Genomic DNA, 15,395 nt, shown 5'->3' with positions numbered 1-15,395 from the left:
AATGTATAAATAAGATTATTAATTAAATCTCGTTCCAAAATGAAACTAATAAACGTAATGCGAACTGTCCGAATGATAAAATTACAATTAAATTCATGTCAAAAGTAGACATAATAAAAGTAATGTAAAACATTAAGATTAACAGGGCTCTCTCCGTCACTTACTCCATACAATCGTAGTTTAATTGCGTAAAAGTTTTGAAGAATGAACTTTATAAATTCGCAGAAGCTGCAAATATTCTAATTAAGTCATTGCATTTCGTTTTGTATTCGTACATAAAATTCTGTTTCAGGCCATCTACGCTTAAAAAACTACAATTTTAATTTTTTTATTAAAAGGTTGAGGGGGTGGTCAGTTTCAACTATTTTCTTAAACAGTCCAAGAGAATATAAATTAAAGAGTTCTATGGAAATTCTTTAAAACTTGAATCAACGACCGACGCGGCAATCATAAAAGTAGGAAAGTCTATACATCTTTATTAGACCAGGTTCCAGGAACAACTAAAAATGTTAGTTATTAGAGAGGGGAAAGTCGCGTAAATAAAGTAGTAAGGCGTAATTGAGGGCCGCGCCAGCCTGTAAGTAATTTGACGTCGGAGATCTGATAAATTTAGGCAAATCTGATTGTGGGGTTTGCGCAGTAACGGGGTAACGCAGTTTAATGAAGGCATTATAGGTGGTCTCACTGAACGATTCTAATTATGGTTCCGAACCTTTAAAACGATATAGCTAACGGCCACAGTTCGACAGCTAGGGAACTTCTAATAAAACGTCGAGGCATCGACGTCACAGTTAGGCGTCAAAATGTTAGTACGTTTGACGCAGGTAGCCCTAGCCGCATTTTACGTCACCATTAATAGCCTAATATTTGACATATCGTCGAGTCGTGAGTTCCCTCACTCTAGTTCACTCTGTAGCGGCTAAATGACTAACGCTTGAAAACTGAAACCTCTTTTAGATAAGAAGCGTTTTCGGAGCGCGCTCCGTACAAACGGGTTCTTCTAGAAAGAAGTTCGTAACCTAGATGTGTTTCAGTGAAAGCCAGCTTGTTCGTTCTCTTATCTAAATCTATCTTGAATATAATAAATATAAAAGAAAAATGTGACTGACTGACTGACTACTGACAGATCTATCAACGCACAGCTCAAACTACTGAACAGATCGGACTGTTTGGCATACAGCTATTATGACGTAGACATCCGCTAAGAAAATATTTTTGAAAATTTAACCCCGGGGGTAAAATAGGGGTTGGAAATTTTTAAAGTCCACACGTACAAAATAGTACTTAATATTATTATAGTCGTACTTAATATTATTGTCTTTGTCCGACACACGCACAGGGGATTCCTTTTACGGCCTTCGTCAAAAAATATTGAAGGGTTATTTGCCACAATATTTATTCATCGCGAAAATTTCAAGTGTTTGCCTCAGCACTTTGGATACATTGCGGGAGTCGTGTTCTACTTACATGAAGGGCTCTCACCAGAACAAAAGGCTTCGGCTGTTCGATTTTCACTATAGCTACCTTTTATAGCGATGTACCTAAGGAGTATCGATTAACTGATATAAAATGTGAATTTAATTTTTTTTCTAGGTCAATGACCAGTTAGCTCTTGACTACGATCTCGCCTTTTTTATTGCGAGATAGGCTTGCGCTTGACGACAATCATGCTTACAAAAAGCAATGATGAGGACTAGAAGATTCCTATTCATTCTTACCTTGAAGGTGTTTAGGTTATACGAGTAGGTACGTGGCTGGAAAAACGGGCGCCGGAAAGGCATTTCGCACGTTAGGGGTTCGTATCAGAAACGTTATGGTACGAGTACCTACTCAAGTGACGATGTATTTTATATGGTAAGGGATAAATCTGTTTAATATTTAAACTCCTAATCGATTTCTATGGGATGCGATGGGAACGAGCTATGGTCGTAACCTCCAGAACATACTTAATGGCCCACTATTGAGCACGAGTATTCTCTCAGAATGAGAAGAGTTAGGGCTGTAGTCCACCACGCCTGCCAAGTGCAGATTGCCAACTCAATATACCTGTTATGTAATTTAGAACTACTGCGTAATTGAACGTATCTATGCCGGTCTACGTATAACATCACAGCACTACGTCCTATCTAAATAATAAACATAGGCCTTCTCTCAGAATGAAAAAAAAAAAAGATTCCGACGTGTTGAGAACCTCCTCTTTTTTATGTCGGTTAAAAAGGGTTTAGGCCGCTACATTGGCTGTGCCGATTGGCAGACTTCTCACACCATTGAGATCTTTATGGAACCTCTCCAAAATGTCCATGTCATACTATGTACTATTGAATTAATTACGTATTGTTATATGAAAAATTTAAGTACTGTCGAAGTACCTACCTACTACCATTTATTTCTATTAAATAAATTATTTTATACAACTTTCCTAATTAATTATTTAAAGCAAGGTTTCAAACTTGTTTTTGCAAAAGGAAGGCGAGGTCGACCGAAAAGAAGATGGACCGACGAAACACGGGCAATAAAAGTGACAGGGAATAAAGTTTAGCACGTGATACGAATCCGGTGATGGGCTGTGAAAAGGCAGACAGGCAGACAGGCAGACAGACACATTAGACGAGGAATCGTAATGCAACTAATGAGTACCTACTTATATTTTAAACATTTTAAGTAGCTTCATTGTAATTTTCTTTTCTTTTTTAAGCACTCCAGATACTGTTTGTAAGGTATTGGTAAATTTTGTTCATCATCTCGTTATTAAAATTGCTCTATAATATAATCTATATGAAGTATGGACCTGTTTTAATCAGAAAACTTAATTTCGCTTCATTATAAATTCGATAAATCGTGCAATTGTTTGAACGCTCAACGAGTTTCCGTTATGGCCGCCGGCAGCTCATTAGCCGACTAACAATAACCGCGGACTGTGCCCAGCTGCGATTCATTATTCCGCCTTCAAAGTTTCATTAAGACATTCCCTGTGTTCCTATAAATTATTAATTAATCGAACGTTTTCGTTTCAATGTTTATTTCATTACCTACAAAATTATGCCGGCTACTTCGTCCGCGAGGATTTATTTACATTTTTTTTAAATTCTGACACAAGTTAGCCCTCGACTGCAATCTCACTTGGTGGTAAGTGATGATGCAGTCTGAGATGTAAGCACGTTAGCCTGGAAGGGGTATGGCATGACCCTCCTTTTTGACTTAATCCTAAAAAATAGGGCCCTTTCACAAATATTACTGCCGGTTAAGTAGAACGACGGACGTCGCACCTGTATGCGCCACGATGCGCTGTGCGTCGTCGTAAATTTTTTTTATGCGATTTCGCAAGGCAAATATTGTGAAAGAGTCCATTATAGTCCGTTGAATTGAATCTTACCGCGCTAATAAGGTAGAGTCCATCAGCTGCGGTTGTCGCGCGTCGACGACGACGACGTGCGGCGGCCGCGTGTCCGCGTCGCGGCGGAAAGCGTCCAGCGCTTCCCTCGCGCCGCGGACCGCGCGCGCTTCGCCGCCCGCGCGCGCGGCTGCGTTGCACGCCGCCGCACACACGCGCGACGCACGCTCCGGGAACACGCATAATAGCTGGGGAAACGGTCTTCTATTATTATAATCAAAATTCATTTTTATACAATGTAACATATTAAATAACAAATATCAACTTTTTTGACTACAAAATGATTTAAAATTAAATTCCTTTTAATTAAAGAAAAAGTACGATAAATAAAAATACGTATAAGTCTGTTATTAAATGTTAATAACCTTTGATTTTTTAAGTCTTAAAAAAATCTTGTAAGGCCGACGATTTTGTTAACCCTAGCACAGACTACGGTATATTTGGGTTGCAAATTGCAAACCTAGTCTCGGTTTTTATCTAGTGCTTTGGTCTACAAAGTTTGGTGTAAAATGTTCACTTTTCATTAAGTCTGTAAGTAAATAAAATAAATTACTCATCATCATCATCGTCTCAATCTATCACCAGCCTACTGTTGAGCGCGGCTCTCCTCTAAGAGCGAGAAGGATTTAACTTTTGGTCATATTCATCACGCTGGCCAAGTGCGGATTGGCAGACCGCACACACCTTTGAGAACATTATGGTGAACTCTCTGGCAGTTTTTTTTTTCCCATGCTTTTTTTCATTTTATTTACCTATTAGAACTGTCAATCCATAAATGCGAAAGTGTGTCTGTGTCTATGTGTGTCTGTCTGTCTGCTAACGTTTGACAGCCCGTCTGTTTAACCGTTTTTGACGTTTAGTACAGAGATAGCTTGCATTCCAGGGCGGACATATGCTACTTTTTCTCACGGAAAATCAAAGAGTTCCCACGAGATTCTTAAAAAACCTAAATCCAGATGGATGACGTTGTGTGCATCATCTAATTGGTACAGAGAAAGTTTGCATCCTGGAAACGGATGTAGGACGGACGTTTTGTCCCGGAAAATCAAAAGCATTTTAAAAACCTGAATCCATGCGGATAGTCGCCCAGATTTAGGATTTTAAAAATCATCTAGTATAACTCAAAATTTAAAGAACCCCCGACACAAAAACCTCTATAAGAAAAATAGAAAAGAGCTGATAATTTTCAAACAGCTGAACCGATTTTCTTCGATTTTATAGCTAAGAACACTCGATCAAGCCATCTTTCAAACAAAAAAAAAAACTAAATTTAAATCGGTTCATTCGTTTAGGAGCTACGATGCCACAGACACTTACACACGTCAAACTTATAACACCCCTCTTTTTGAGTCGGGGGTTAAAAATAAAATGATTGAAAAGTAGTGATATAATGGACTTACGTCTAAAGGTTCCGGAGGTGCATAGATGAGGGCAGAGGGGATGTGCGAAGGCGGCGGCGACCTGTTCTGCAAAGAGAAGACTCTGTGTAATATGCATCTACTTAGCTATCCCGTCTCCCGTGCCCGGCGGACGCCACATCCTGCGCCCTTGAAATGTGACGTTTATGATTTGTATGTTTGTATTTGTAACACATTCAAATCGTAATTTTTACAAGTCGACAGTAATTGCACGTAAATCAAATAAATATAACCCTTTAGAATTAATTTAGTCTAACACCCGTATTCACAAACGGTACTATGAGGTCTCACAGTGCGCTCGAACGCACAGTGTAGGTTCTACCAATAAGATTACTGTATCACGTCAATTTACAATGATCTGATTGGTGGAACCTGCACTATGCGTTTGAGCGCACTGTGCGACCTCATAGTAATGATTGTGAATACGGCCGTAAGTAGGTGTAGATAGAAGAGGCATGCAAACTTTACTCGCTGATAACGTTGGCTGGTTGGCAGACAACTATTAAGAAAACTTCTACACAGCTGCCAGTTGGAACAAACAAATCAAATTTGGAACGAGTTGAAAATCCTGCAGCTCTCGTGGACCTCCGCGAACCTCATTCTCCCCGAGACCCTCATCAACCACTATCGAGCAACGTGCTCCAGAAGTCTTGTTACGTTTCGCACCAGAACAAGGCGATATACTTCGTCTAGTCGGACCATTTATGCAAATACAGTATACTTATTGGAAACATCTTGTGATAAGTGTAAATTAAAAATTTATAACACCCCCGACAAGTGAAGGTTGCAGTAACTAGAAAAGAGCTGATAACTTTCAAACGGCTGAACCGATTTTCTTGGATTATAGCTAAGAACACTCTCGATCAAGCCACCTTTCAAACAAAAAAAACTAAATTAAAATCGGTTCACTCGTTTAGGCGCTACGATGCCACAGACAGATACACAGATACACAGATACACACATACACACGTCAAACTTATAACACCCCACTTTTTGGGTCGGGGGTTAAAAATAAAAGTAACATGAATGTGAGTGGCGTTTTACTGGAGTACCTAACCACGCTGTCACACCTACATTGTAATTATATCACTGTTTATAATTAGGAAAACGAGACTACCGCTTCCTAATAATAAAAAGGTAATTTATTGGAGAACTTGACCCAGTTTTGTTTTGAGATATACAGATGAAAGCGCACCGTCCGTAACAATCGGGGCTCCCGTGTCGACGGGAGGAGTGAGGACCCTCTGCCCTACATACCGCGCCCTTGAAATGTAAAGCTTTGTTTGTGATATAATATTTGAAACATATTCAGAGCTTGATTTTGATAAGTCGACTGTAAGGGCCGGGGCACATAAGGCAGAGCGCAGCGCAGAGCATTTTTCACAGTCAAAACATTATCGACATTCATATCTTCATTGAAATATTGTCTAAAATCAATTACAACAAACGAACAAACATTATTAAGAGGGGTCTCTCCGTCACTCGCTCCATACAAACGTAGTTCCAATTTCATTTGAATATTAAACAACCAAAGTCCATGAAATTTTGTAGACATATTCTAGAAACTATATCTATGTCTGTGGTTTTCCAGATTTCTGTTAATATATTCGGTTTCAAAGTTACGCGGTCTTAAAATTCACACACAAATCTTTGAGCCCCTGTAATTTTAAAACTACATATTTTTTGAAAAATCTAAAACACCACAGACACAGATTTTAGTTTCTAAAATATGTCTGCAAAATTTCATGGACTTTGGTTGCTTAATATTCAAATGAAATTGGAACTACGATTGTATGGAGCAAGTGACGGAGAGAGCCCTGTTAAGTAATCTTTTTTAATAAGTTTGGGTAAAGACTATTTTCAAGTTTTTAAAATAAAAAATCTAAAGATAATGAAACTCCGAAAAACATGAATGTATGCACAAGCAGTTTGTTTGCGGTTTCTAATACAAAGTTTTATAGTAGGTATCCTAACCTATCTATCTTGTACAAAATTTAATAAGTAGGTAGGACGTATCTATTGCATACTGCCTTGTAATAGTACCTACTATACTAAATTTACTCTGTACTTATACCTTGTCATAATAAAATGAAATAGGATACTTTACCTACCTAGTACCTACCAAAAACATATTAAATGTAAACATTTTATAATCATTCTATCAATTTTTACGTCGAAGCATTGTTTTTCTATTATTATAGACGGGGGTTATTTTTAAGTGCGGCGAACAAGATATTGTAATGTATTTTATACAATAGGTTTTCATCAAATCTAATGTATAAATAAAATACATAGTAGGTACGATAGATAGATAGTGTACCTAGATAGAATCTTTTTTATAATATACAACCTTGTTCGAGAGATTACATTTCTACCGTGTCCTGGGCTTCTTGGAAAATGACACCCGTTATTCAAACAATTTAGATAGTGTTAATTACTTACTGGCTATTATCTGCCGATAACAATATTATAATGACGACTATGCAGCCATTATGAATATGAACCCGACTTTCATATAAACAAATGCCACCTTATTACACTGATAGCTCTAATAATTTATTAATATTATATTGTACCAAAACTGACTTCAATTACCACAAACACTAAAATAAAAAGTAGAAAATAATTTAATTTTTCACCGAATGTAGGTATTATGTGTACAAGAGTTAATATTAACATATTAACATTTTTTGGAGCCGGTGCCAATTAGCCGCACGAACCGTTTCTTATACTCTTCATATTATTTGTGACTTCTCATTGGCACCTCCAAATCCACGTGGATTTTAATAATGTGCAGTGACATGGCATCACCCCTATTTAGGCGGTTACCTACCCACACGCCGCGTGCGCGTTGTCGTTTGTGTATTGCCTGTTTCAATACTTTTTGTTAGGGTTCCTTAATAAACCAAGTAGAAGTAAAGTAAAAACACACCAAAACATTGAAATGAATAACAAAATAGATTTTTGTACAATAGCCGGCATTATCGCTAAAATAGCGATCTCTTCCTTAGGGTAGAGGATATAATAAAAAAGTGGTAGGGGTGTACTAATTGATTAAAATAAACACTCATAATAAATGTATGTATATATGTATAGTAATAAAAAAATACAAAAGTAAAACCAATAAACCCTTTTTACTAAACCCTAAAACTGGTTTCATCCAATCTATCTGACCGTCTGTCTGTCACAGGCACTTTAAAAACAATGTAATGCCAATAGCCGGAAGTTCCAGCGAAAACAACAAGAAAGCGAGTTGTTCGATACTGTCCGTGACAGCTTACAGACTCTCGCAGCACCTCCCGACAATCAGCCATGAAATGAAATGAATTTATGAAATGAATTTTCATAAAATAAATTAAAACATATTAAAGTTAAACAGAGGTATAAATTAAAAAAAAATATATGGAGTATCTGTTAATACAAAAATCGTGAGTCGAAAAAATAGTTTGGATGGGTTTACTACCTTGATAAATATATTATAGAATTGGTATTTTAATATCATTATGAGGTTTTTGTAATAATTATAAAACTTTTTAAGAAATAGTGATCGTCAAAGTTTCTAGCAACTAGCATGGCTACGGAACTTTGTCTTATGCGTGGTCCGACTCACGCTTGACCAGTTTTATATCTTTTGAATTTTATCGCTTGTCGTACTACGATGCCGCTAAAACGACAAGTCCGTGGCCCCGGGGTTACACAGAGAACGTGTGCCTAATCAGTTCTTGGAAACCCCAGGGAAAGATGCGTAGACATGAAAAAAATGTCATTATTATCCTTGTTATTGTTACCTTGTTAGGCTTTCAGCTTTCTGAAACCTATTTGAAATTTGAATTTCTTGAGCCCTGAGAGCGGTTACGCACTCATCCGATCCGAGTTCGTGAAAATACTGATATAAAACATAGTACCTAGTAGTTAACTAATACAAAAAAAAATAGTCGAAAAATTGAACGTTATACATTACCTAATATTGTATATACTACCAACTAAAATTATTATTCATGTCAATAATTCTAAACGCAATCCTATCCAACCGCATTTCTGAACGCGTAAGCTGATTTGCCTCGGATAGTGAATTCAGTGCAGCTGGCCGTTCATCTACTTTGCTAACTAGCTTCAAATTACACTGGAACCGGTTCACGTTGATTAGTATGGGTTTATCTATTACTGCAATTATTTTGTGTAACTCGTCGCAATTGTCGCACTTTGTGAGGGTCTGAGCCTCGGATTTGGTACAACTATGTAGATGTCGCAATGTTCATTTAATGCTAATCACAACGTCTCATTAAAAGTTTTAATCTCCACACGTTTGTGAACCAATAGCCTTCAAGAGGAGAGGATGGATTTGTCGTATCACACTAATATTATAAAAGCGAAAGTTTGTGTGTATGTGTGTGTATGTTTGTTACTCCTTCACGCAAAAACCACTGGACGAATTTGGCTGAAATTCGGAATGGAGATAGATAATAATATTCTGTATATGCTTTTTATCCCGGAAAACAAAAGAGTTCTCAAGGGATTTCGAAAAACCTAAATCCACGCGGGCGAAGTCGCGGGCATCGGCTAGTTTGGAATAAAGAAGAAATCATAAAGCGTTGATCAATTCAATAAGCTACGAAGTTTAGTACAATAGGTATGTCGGCAAAATAAGTTGCTGCCTGTTGTTTTTCTACGTTTTGAGGAAGGACAAGAACAGGAACTATTTGACCTAATTCCTCCCTCGCTATCCACCACCAGCACCAAGAACCATATATTATATAAACCATTATAAGACCACTCAGCATCATAAAGGTCGAAATTCCTCGGATTCAAGCGATTCGTTTCCTCGTTTCTAATGTAAACTGCTAGAATGTAGAATGCATGAATAGGCGACATCATTACCTGCTGTTTGGTATGATTGCAGTCAAGCGCGTAGCTATGTTGTTAAACAAGTGTAAATTACAAATTTATAACACCCGCGACTAGTGAAGGTTACAGTAACTAGAAAAGAATTGATAACTTTCAAACGGCTGAACCGATTTTCTTGGATTATAGCTAAGAACACTCTAGATCAAGCCACCTTTCAAACAAAAAAAAAACTAAATTCAAATCGGTTCATTAGTTTAGGAGCTACGATGCCACAGACAGATACACAGACACGTCAAACTTACAACACCCCTCTTTTTGGCTCGGGGGTTAAAAACAGTATTGTCAGAGAAAAGAAAATAGGCGCTTGGCTCAAAGGTTCCGGCCATGCCTGGACGGTCAGCTTGCGGTATCTAGCTATTTCAAGTCCGTGGTCTAAGCCAAACACAAGTCTAACCAACCGCATTTCTGCCCGCCTAAGTACCTAAGCCACTTTACCTAATACCAGTGTACCTAACAGCACCCGAGTCCAGTACATAATGAATTCAGTGCAGCTGATCATTTATCTACATTAAGTATATCTAGCCTCAAATTAAACTGGAACTAGGCGGCCTGCTCTATAATTTTGTAAGTACCTACTGACTTTTGCCTGTGGTGATTACGAAAGAATAAAATTTTAAATACCCTTACATTTGGAAACTATTTAGGTTTTACTTAACTGGCTTTCTTTTATTTTTTACCGGTTTAAGATATAAACTTTTTGTGGAAATAGAAATGTAGTAAGTTTTATAAGCTTTTTTCGAGTTTACAAACGAAAAAGCGTCAAATTTCCAGGAGCTCTCCATGCCTGCTTGATCCCCTTGAGTATTTTAAGATCGCGAAGAGAGGGAACATAAACCCATCCCTGAAGTATAAATTTCTGCTGCCCTCCAAGCACTCTTTTATAATTATTATTATTCACTGACTAGATTCAGTTTCAGATAAATTCAATGTAAGTTCGTTTTCCCATTAATCTTAGAAAATACTTTTATTACATTGCATTGATCTCATCAGTTAGGACTCTGATAGTCTGAACATAGAAGTACTCGACAGGTCGAGATGGCAATCGAGGTATGAGGCGGGGGCTGTGCGGGTGTGCAAGGCGTCCCCATCCCTATTGCCAACCAACCTGTCGCGAACTACACCTACGTATACGGTATACTTTACTCAATTTTTCATATCCTAACTTCGTTTTGGAAAGCTACAACTCGCCTATCATATTTCTAAGAAAATACCTAGAAAATACAGACAATTCTAATACAGTGGACCCCGGTAATCCGGCCCCTGTCTAATCCGGCACCCCCTGTAATCCGACATGTCTATTACATTGCGTCATGTATTATTATTGAATATTTTTGACAATCTTCTTATTTTAATAAATACATTTGTTTGTACATAATTATTTCCTAATGTAAAGTCGTTATTTTTGTAAGTTCTATAGCATTAATGACGTTAATATTGTTTCATTCACTAAAGACATACATAATGAAGTATGATTTGTACTTCAGAGTAAATATATACATAATATAACATATAGAATCTTATCATTGGATCTGTAATTTGTCGGATTACAAGGTACTCTTTTGTAAACATTTCCGGACTATAGGGATCTTAGGCAGTACTCTATAATCCGACAAATTCGATAGTCCGACACTGCCCTGCAAAATGTTTGTCGGATTACCGGGGGTCCACTGTATTGTTAAAGGAAAAACTGTCAAATAAAGTGCACTATTTGTATGCTCTTGTGTACAATTACATTTTTCCCAAAACAAACGGAAATATGAGCTTTTCCACACTATGTTAAGGTTCGTTTTCGAATGCAAGCTCACTAAGAGCAGTGCAACAAGTATCAAGTGCCTGTACACATACTCGACATTACAATGCAAATGGTAGGTGCAGATAAGATCTCTATCGCGTAGAATGCAATTTCAATTTAGGTTAACTTTGGAATTCACTAATAGGTTCGGTTCATGCGTTTCAATTCGATATGGATTTCGATTTGTTACCTTTATAGAAACTAGTTGAGTTTTATAGCTTTATATTAAGTAGAGGCGAGAGGTTTGATTATAGCAGTTATGCGCAATTTCGTAAACATCTATAAAAGAAAAACTATTTATAATGAACTAGAGGATACCCGCAGCTTCGTCCGCGTGGATTTAGGTTTTTAAAAATCCCGTGGGAACTGTTTGATTTTCCGGGATAAAAAGTTGCCTATGTCAATTACAGGGACGCAAGCTACCTCGGTACCTTTCATACAAATCGGTTAAAGGGATGGGTTTTTGATGATTCCGTGGGAACTCTTTGATTTTCCGGGATTAAAAATAGCCTATGTCCGTCCCCGGGGTATAAGCTAACCCTGTACCAAATTCCGTCAGAATCGGTCAAACTGTTGGGCCGTGAAAAGGCAGCAGACAGACAGACAGACACACTTGCGCATTTATAATATTAGTATGGATATGGATTAGTATGGATAATATTAGTATGGATATCACGATGGTTTAAACTTTAAACACAGGCTCAATTAAATAGATTTGAGGTAATTATGAGTTAACGGATGATCAACTCACAAGCGCCAACATTGTACAGATAGACACATAGGTACCTAACTATATTATTTTTATGACTCTAATTTATTTATTAATCTCATACTACCTTATTTTTAAACATTATTTATTGTATCCTCTAACGCACAGCGAGTCAGCGAGCAGTGAATACCGAGTAGGTATTTATAGGTTACCTGGAAGAGATCGCTGTTTTAGCGATAAGGCCGTCTGTTATAATATTTCATCTTACTTTCTTATAATAATTACTTTACTTTCTATGGTGTACAATAAAGAATACTTCACTACCTTTACTTAAATTACTCTCCATAGTCGTGCACTAGTCTATGGACTAGTTTATAAGACAGCAACCCTTAGGTATTAGCTGGTAGGTAGGTATTAGTACAAATTGTCGGTGATAGCTGTGCGGTGGACCGCGTTATTGGCTCAATCCAAGTGGTCTGTGGCTCAATCAAACTGGAAGTAGCTGATATAACTTATAACTTTGCTAACTGGTTACCCGCAAGCTAAATCGACATTGGGATTAGGTGCTACTTCAGATAACTACGTATGAATCCGCGCGGACTGGCGGATTCGTGAATCTTAGAAAACTTCCTGGAAAAACGCGTAAGCGACGTGCTTTTAAGTACAGATTTGCTCGATTTTTTTGAATCGCTATAGTTACTTTATATACCTACTGATAATACCCGCGACTTCGTCCGTGTGGATTTTTTTTCAATCCCGCAGGAACTCTTTAATTTTCCGGGAAAAAGTAGCCTATGTGTTAAATCAGGATATAAGCTATCTCCGTTCCAAATTTCGGGCAAATATGTCCAGTAGTTATTGCGTGAAAGCGTAAGAACTTGCATATAAACTTTCACCTTTATAATATTAGCGTGATGTTTTACTTTTGACGATCAATAAGATCCGTGAAGTATCAGCTTTCCTCGATTTTGTCGATCCGGAAAATCGAAGAATTCTTTTGGGATTTGGGGAAAATCTAAATCCACACTGATGAAGGTCGTGGGCATCATTTACATTCAAAATAAAGTACAAAAATCTTCCGTACGCGATACTCACTTGATTAAAATGCAATTTACTGATAGAAAAGAGCGTGTAAACATTTACAAGGGGAAAAGTAAACACGAACCGAGTACAAATGAGTATTTCACGACCTCTGAAGTTTATTTATTCGACAGCATTGGGAATCCTCCGCAGTGTTATTGAACTGTAAGGCCAGAAATTGTCTCCTACTTGGTCTTCGTTTTTGTATGTAGACATAGATCTACTTAAGAAATTCTTAAAGGGCTTTGAAGATTTTGGCCAGCCTAGTAGTTCGCCATTTTTCTATTTTTCACATAAAACTTATATCAATCAATAGCTGATATCAATACAAATAAGTATTGTATGAAACAAAATTTTTAAGTGTCAGGTCTCTAAGATACCTATTATAAGCTATCAAAGTTGTACTAGTGGAGTCATTAGTACAACTATAAATAACGATAAATCCTGACTTTTAACATATTTAAGTATATTAATAAATAAAGTGCCTATTTAAAGAGGAAACCCTTCGTAGATCAAACAACAACTAGGTACTTATATAAGATCCGCTGTGAAATAACAATAATAAGATAGAGTTCTCAAGAGCATTAGGGGATCATACGATACGAGCAGCTGGTCACGTACGAGTATTTGAAAACACCCTCAGGGAGGTTTTGTTTAGACCACAGTCACATATCTTTAACTAGCTGTTGCTCGCGACTTCGTCTGCGTAGAATTGCTGATTTCCGCTCAACTCTTATCAACTCTTATCAGCTTGATTTCAAAAGATAGTTTTTCAATAGTTAGAATGATAACAATTTTTGAGCGTGAATCAACGATAGAGTAAACTAAATATACCGTAGTAGATACGTATTTAGAATTTTCCTATTGTATTTGAAACACAGATCAAAGCATCCCATAGAAAATCAATTCGTTGAAAATTGAAATCAGCTAATCCAATTCGTTGGAAAAATGAATAAAAATGTGTGATGAGTTATTTTTCAAAAGCGTACTGGGGGAATATAAAGCGCCGAGGGTAGACTAATGAATTTCAAATCGGTCACGACTCACGTATCCCGAAACGCCCTGATGAGCGCTTTGTTCCTGACGGATTGTTTATCATACTCCCAAAGTAGATACTACCGAAATTGCTAATCACATTAATTTTGCGAATGTAGAATTTATTTTTAACCCCCGACCCAAAAAGAGGGGTGTTATAAGTTTGACGTGTGTATCTGTCTGTGGCATCGTAGCTCCTAAACTAATGAAGCGATTTTAATTTAGTTTTTTTGAAAGGTGGCTTGAACGAGAGTGTTCGGAGTGAAGAAAATCGGTTCAGCCGTTTTAAACTTATCCGCTCTTTTCTAGTTACTGTAACCTTCACTTATCGGGGGTGTTATGAATTTTTAATTTACACTTGTTCCGTTTTCAATTATACAAGTGTGTATAGAATACGTGAAAATCAATTTAATAACTCACAACCGGCTTTTAATCAATATTAACAAACGGAGGTTCTACTTCTACCGATAAAAGATGAAAATATTACTACTAGGTGCATTAAACCATTGATGTTGGAAGACCTTAAAACGGTGGTAGCAGGACCTTAGTTCAAATCACTACTAAATAAAATAAGATATTTGTTAACAACTATAAATTGCCTCACATCTTGTATAACGATGCAGTCAGGTCCTATTATGGGGCTGAATCCTGAATAAGCAGAGCAAAGAAAATTTCGGGCGAAATAGCCTCAAATACCAAAAAAAAAACCCATGGAAAACTACTCATCCGTTTAGGAATTACGACGCCACAAAGAAACAAGCGGGGGCCCTTGAGTTTTAAGTGTTTACAATAAAATATTCAAGTATCTACCTGTTCCACACTAAGTAATTAATCTATAATATTATAATAAGTATAGATAATGTGACATTCTTCCTAGGATATACGAGTACCTTCATAAGTATAATAAAATATTTTCAACGGCATAAAGGAACGGGCGACTTGGGAGGATCATAATATTATGTCACATAAATATCAATTAGGAAACATCTAGGTTTGTATGTCCATATCCATGAAACGCAGGTACCATTATTATTACTAGCTTCTGCCCGCGACTTCGTCCGCGT

General features: G+C 37.2%; 1 protein-coding gene across 10 annotated transcripts in view; it reads right to left on the bottom strand.

The window, feature by feature from the left end:
- Positions 1 to 15,395, bottom strand: part of LOC123875953 (high affinity cAMP-specific and IBMX-insensitive 3',5'-cyclic phosphodiesterase 8) — a 174,003-nt gene that overhangs the window by 61,217 nt on the left and 97,391 nt on the right. For all 10 annotated transcript variants that reach the window (XM_045922069.1, XM_045922070.1, XM_045922071.1 and 7 more), the window contains 2 exons: positions 4,792 to 4,857; positions 3,374 to 3,579 (listed from right to left, as the gene is read on the bottom strand). In XM_045922069.1, coding sequence (XP_045778025.1) covers positions 3,374 to 3,579; positions 4,792 to 4,857 — 272 coding nt within the window. The remainder of the gene's footprint in view (positions 1 to 3,373; positions 3,580 to 4,791; positions 4,858 to 15,395) is intronic.

The sequence above is a fragment of the Maniola jurtina genome, chromosome 20 (assembly GCF_905333055.1).
Source record: "Maniola jurtina chromosome 20, ilManJurt1.1, whole genome shotgun sequence".
Lineage (NCBI taxonomy): Eukaryota > Metazoa > Arthropoda > Insecta > Lepidoptera > Nymphalidae > Maniola > Maniola jurtina.
The sequence above is the reverse complement of the archived record's forward strand: the minus strand, read 5'-3'. Positions and strand labels throughout refer to the sequence as shown.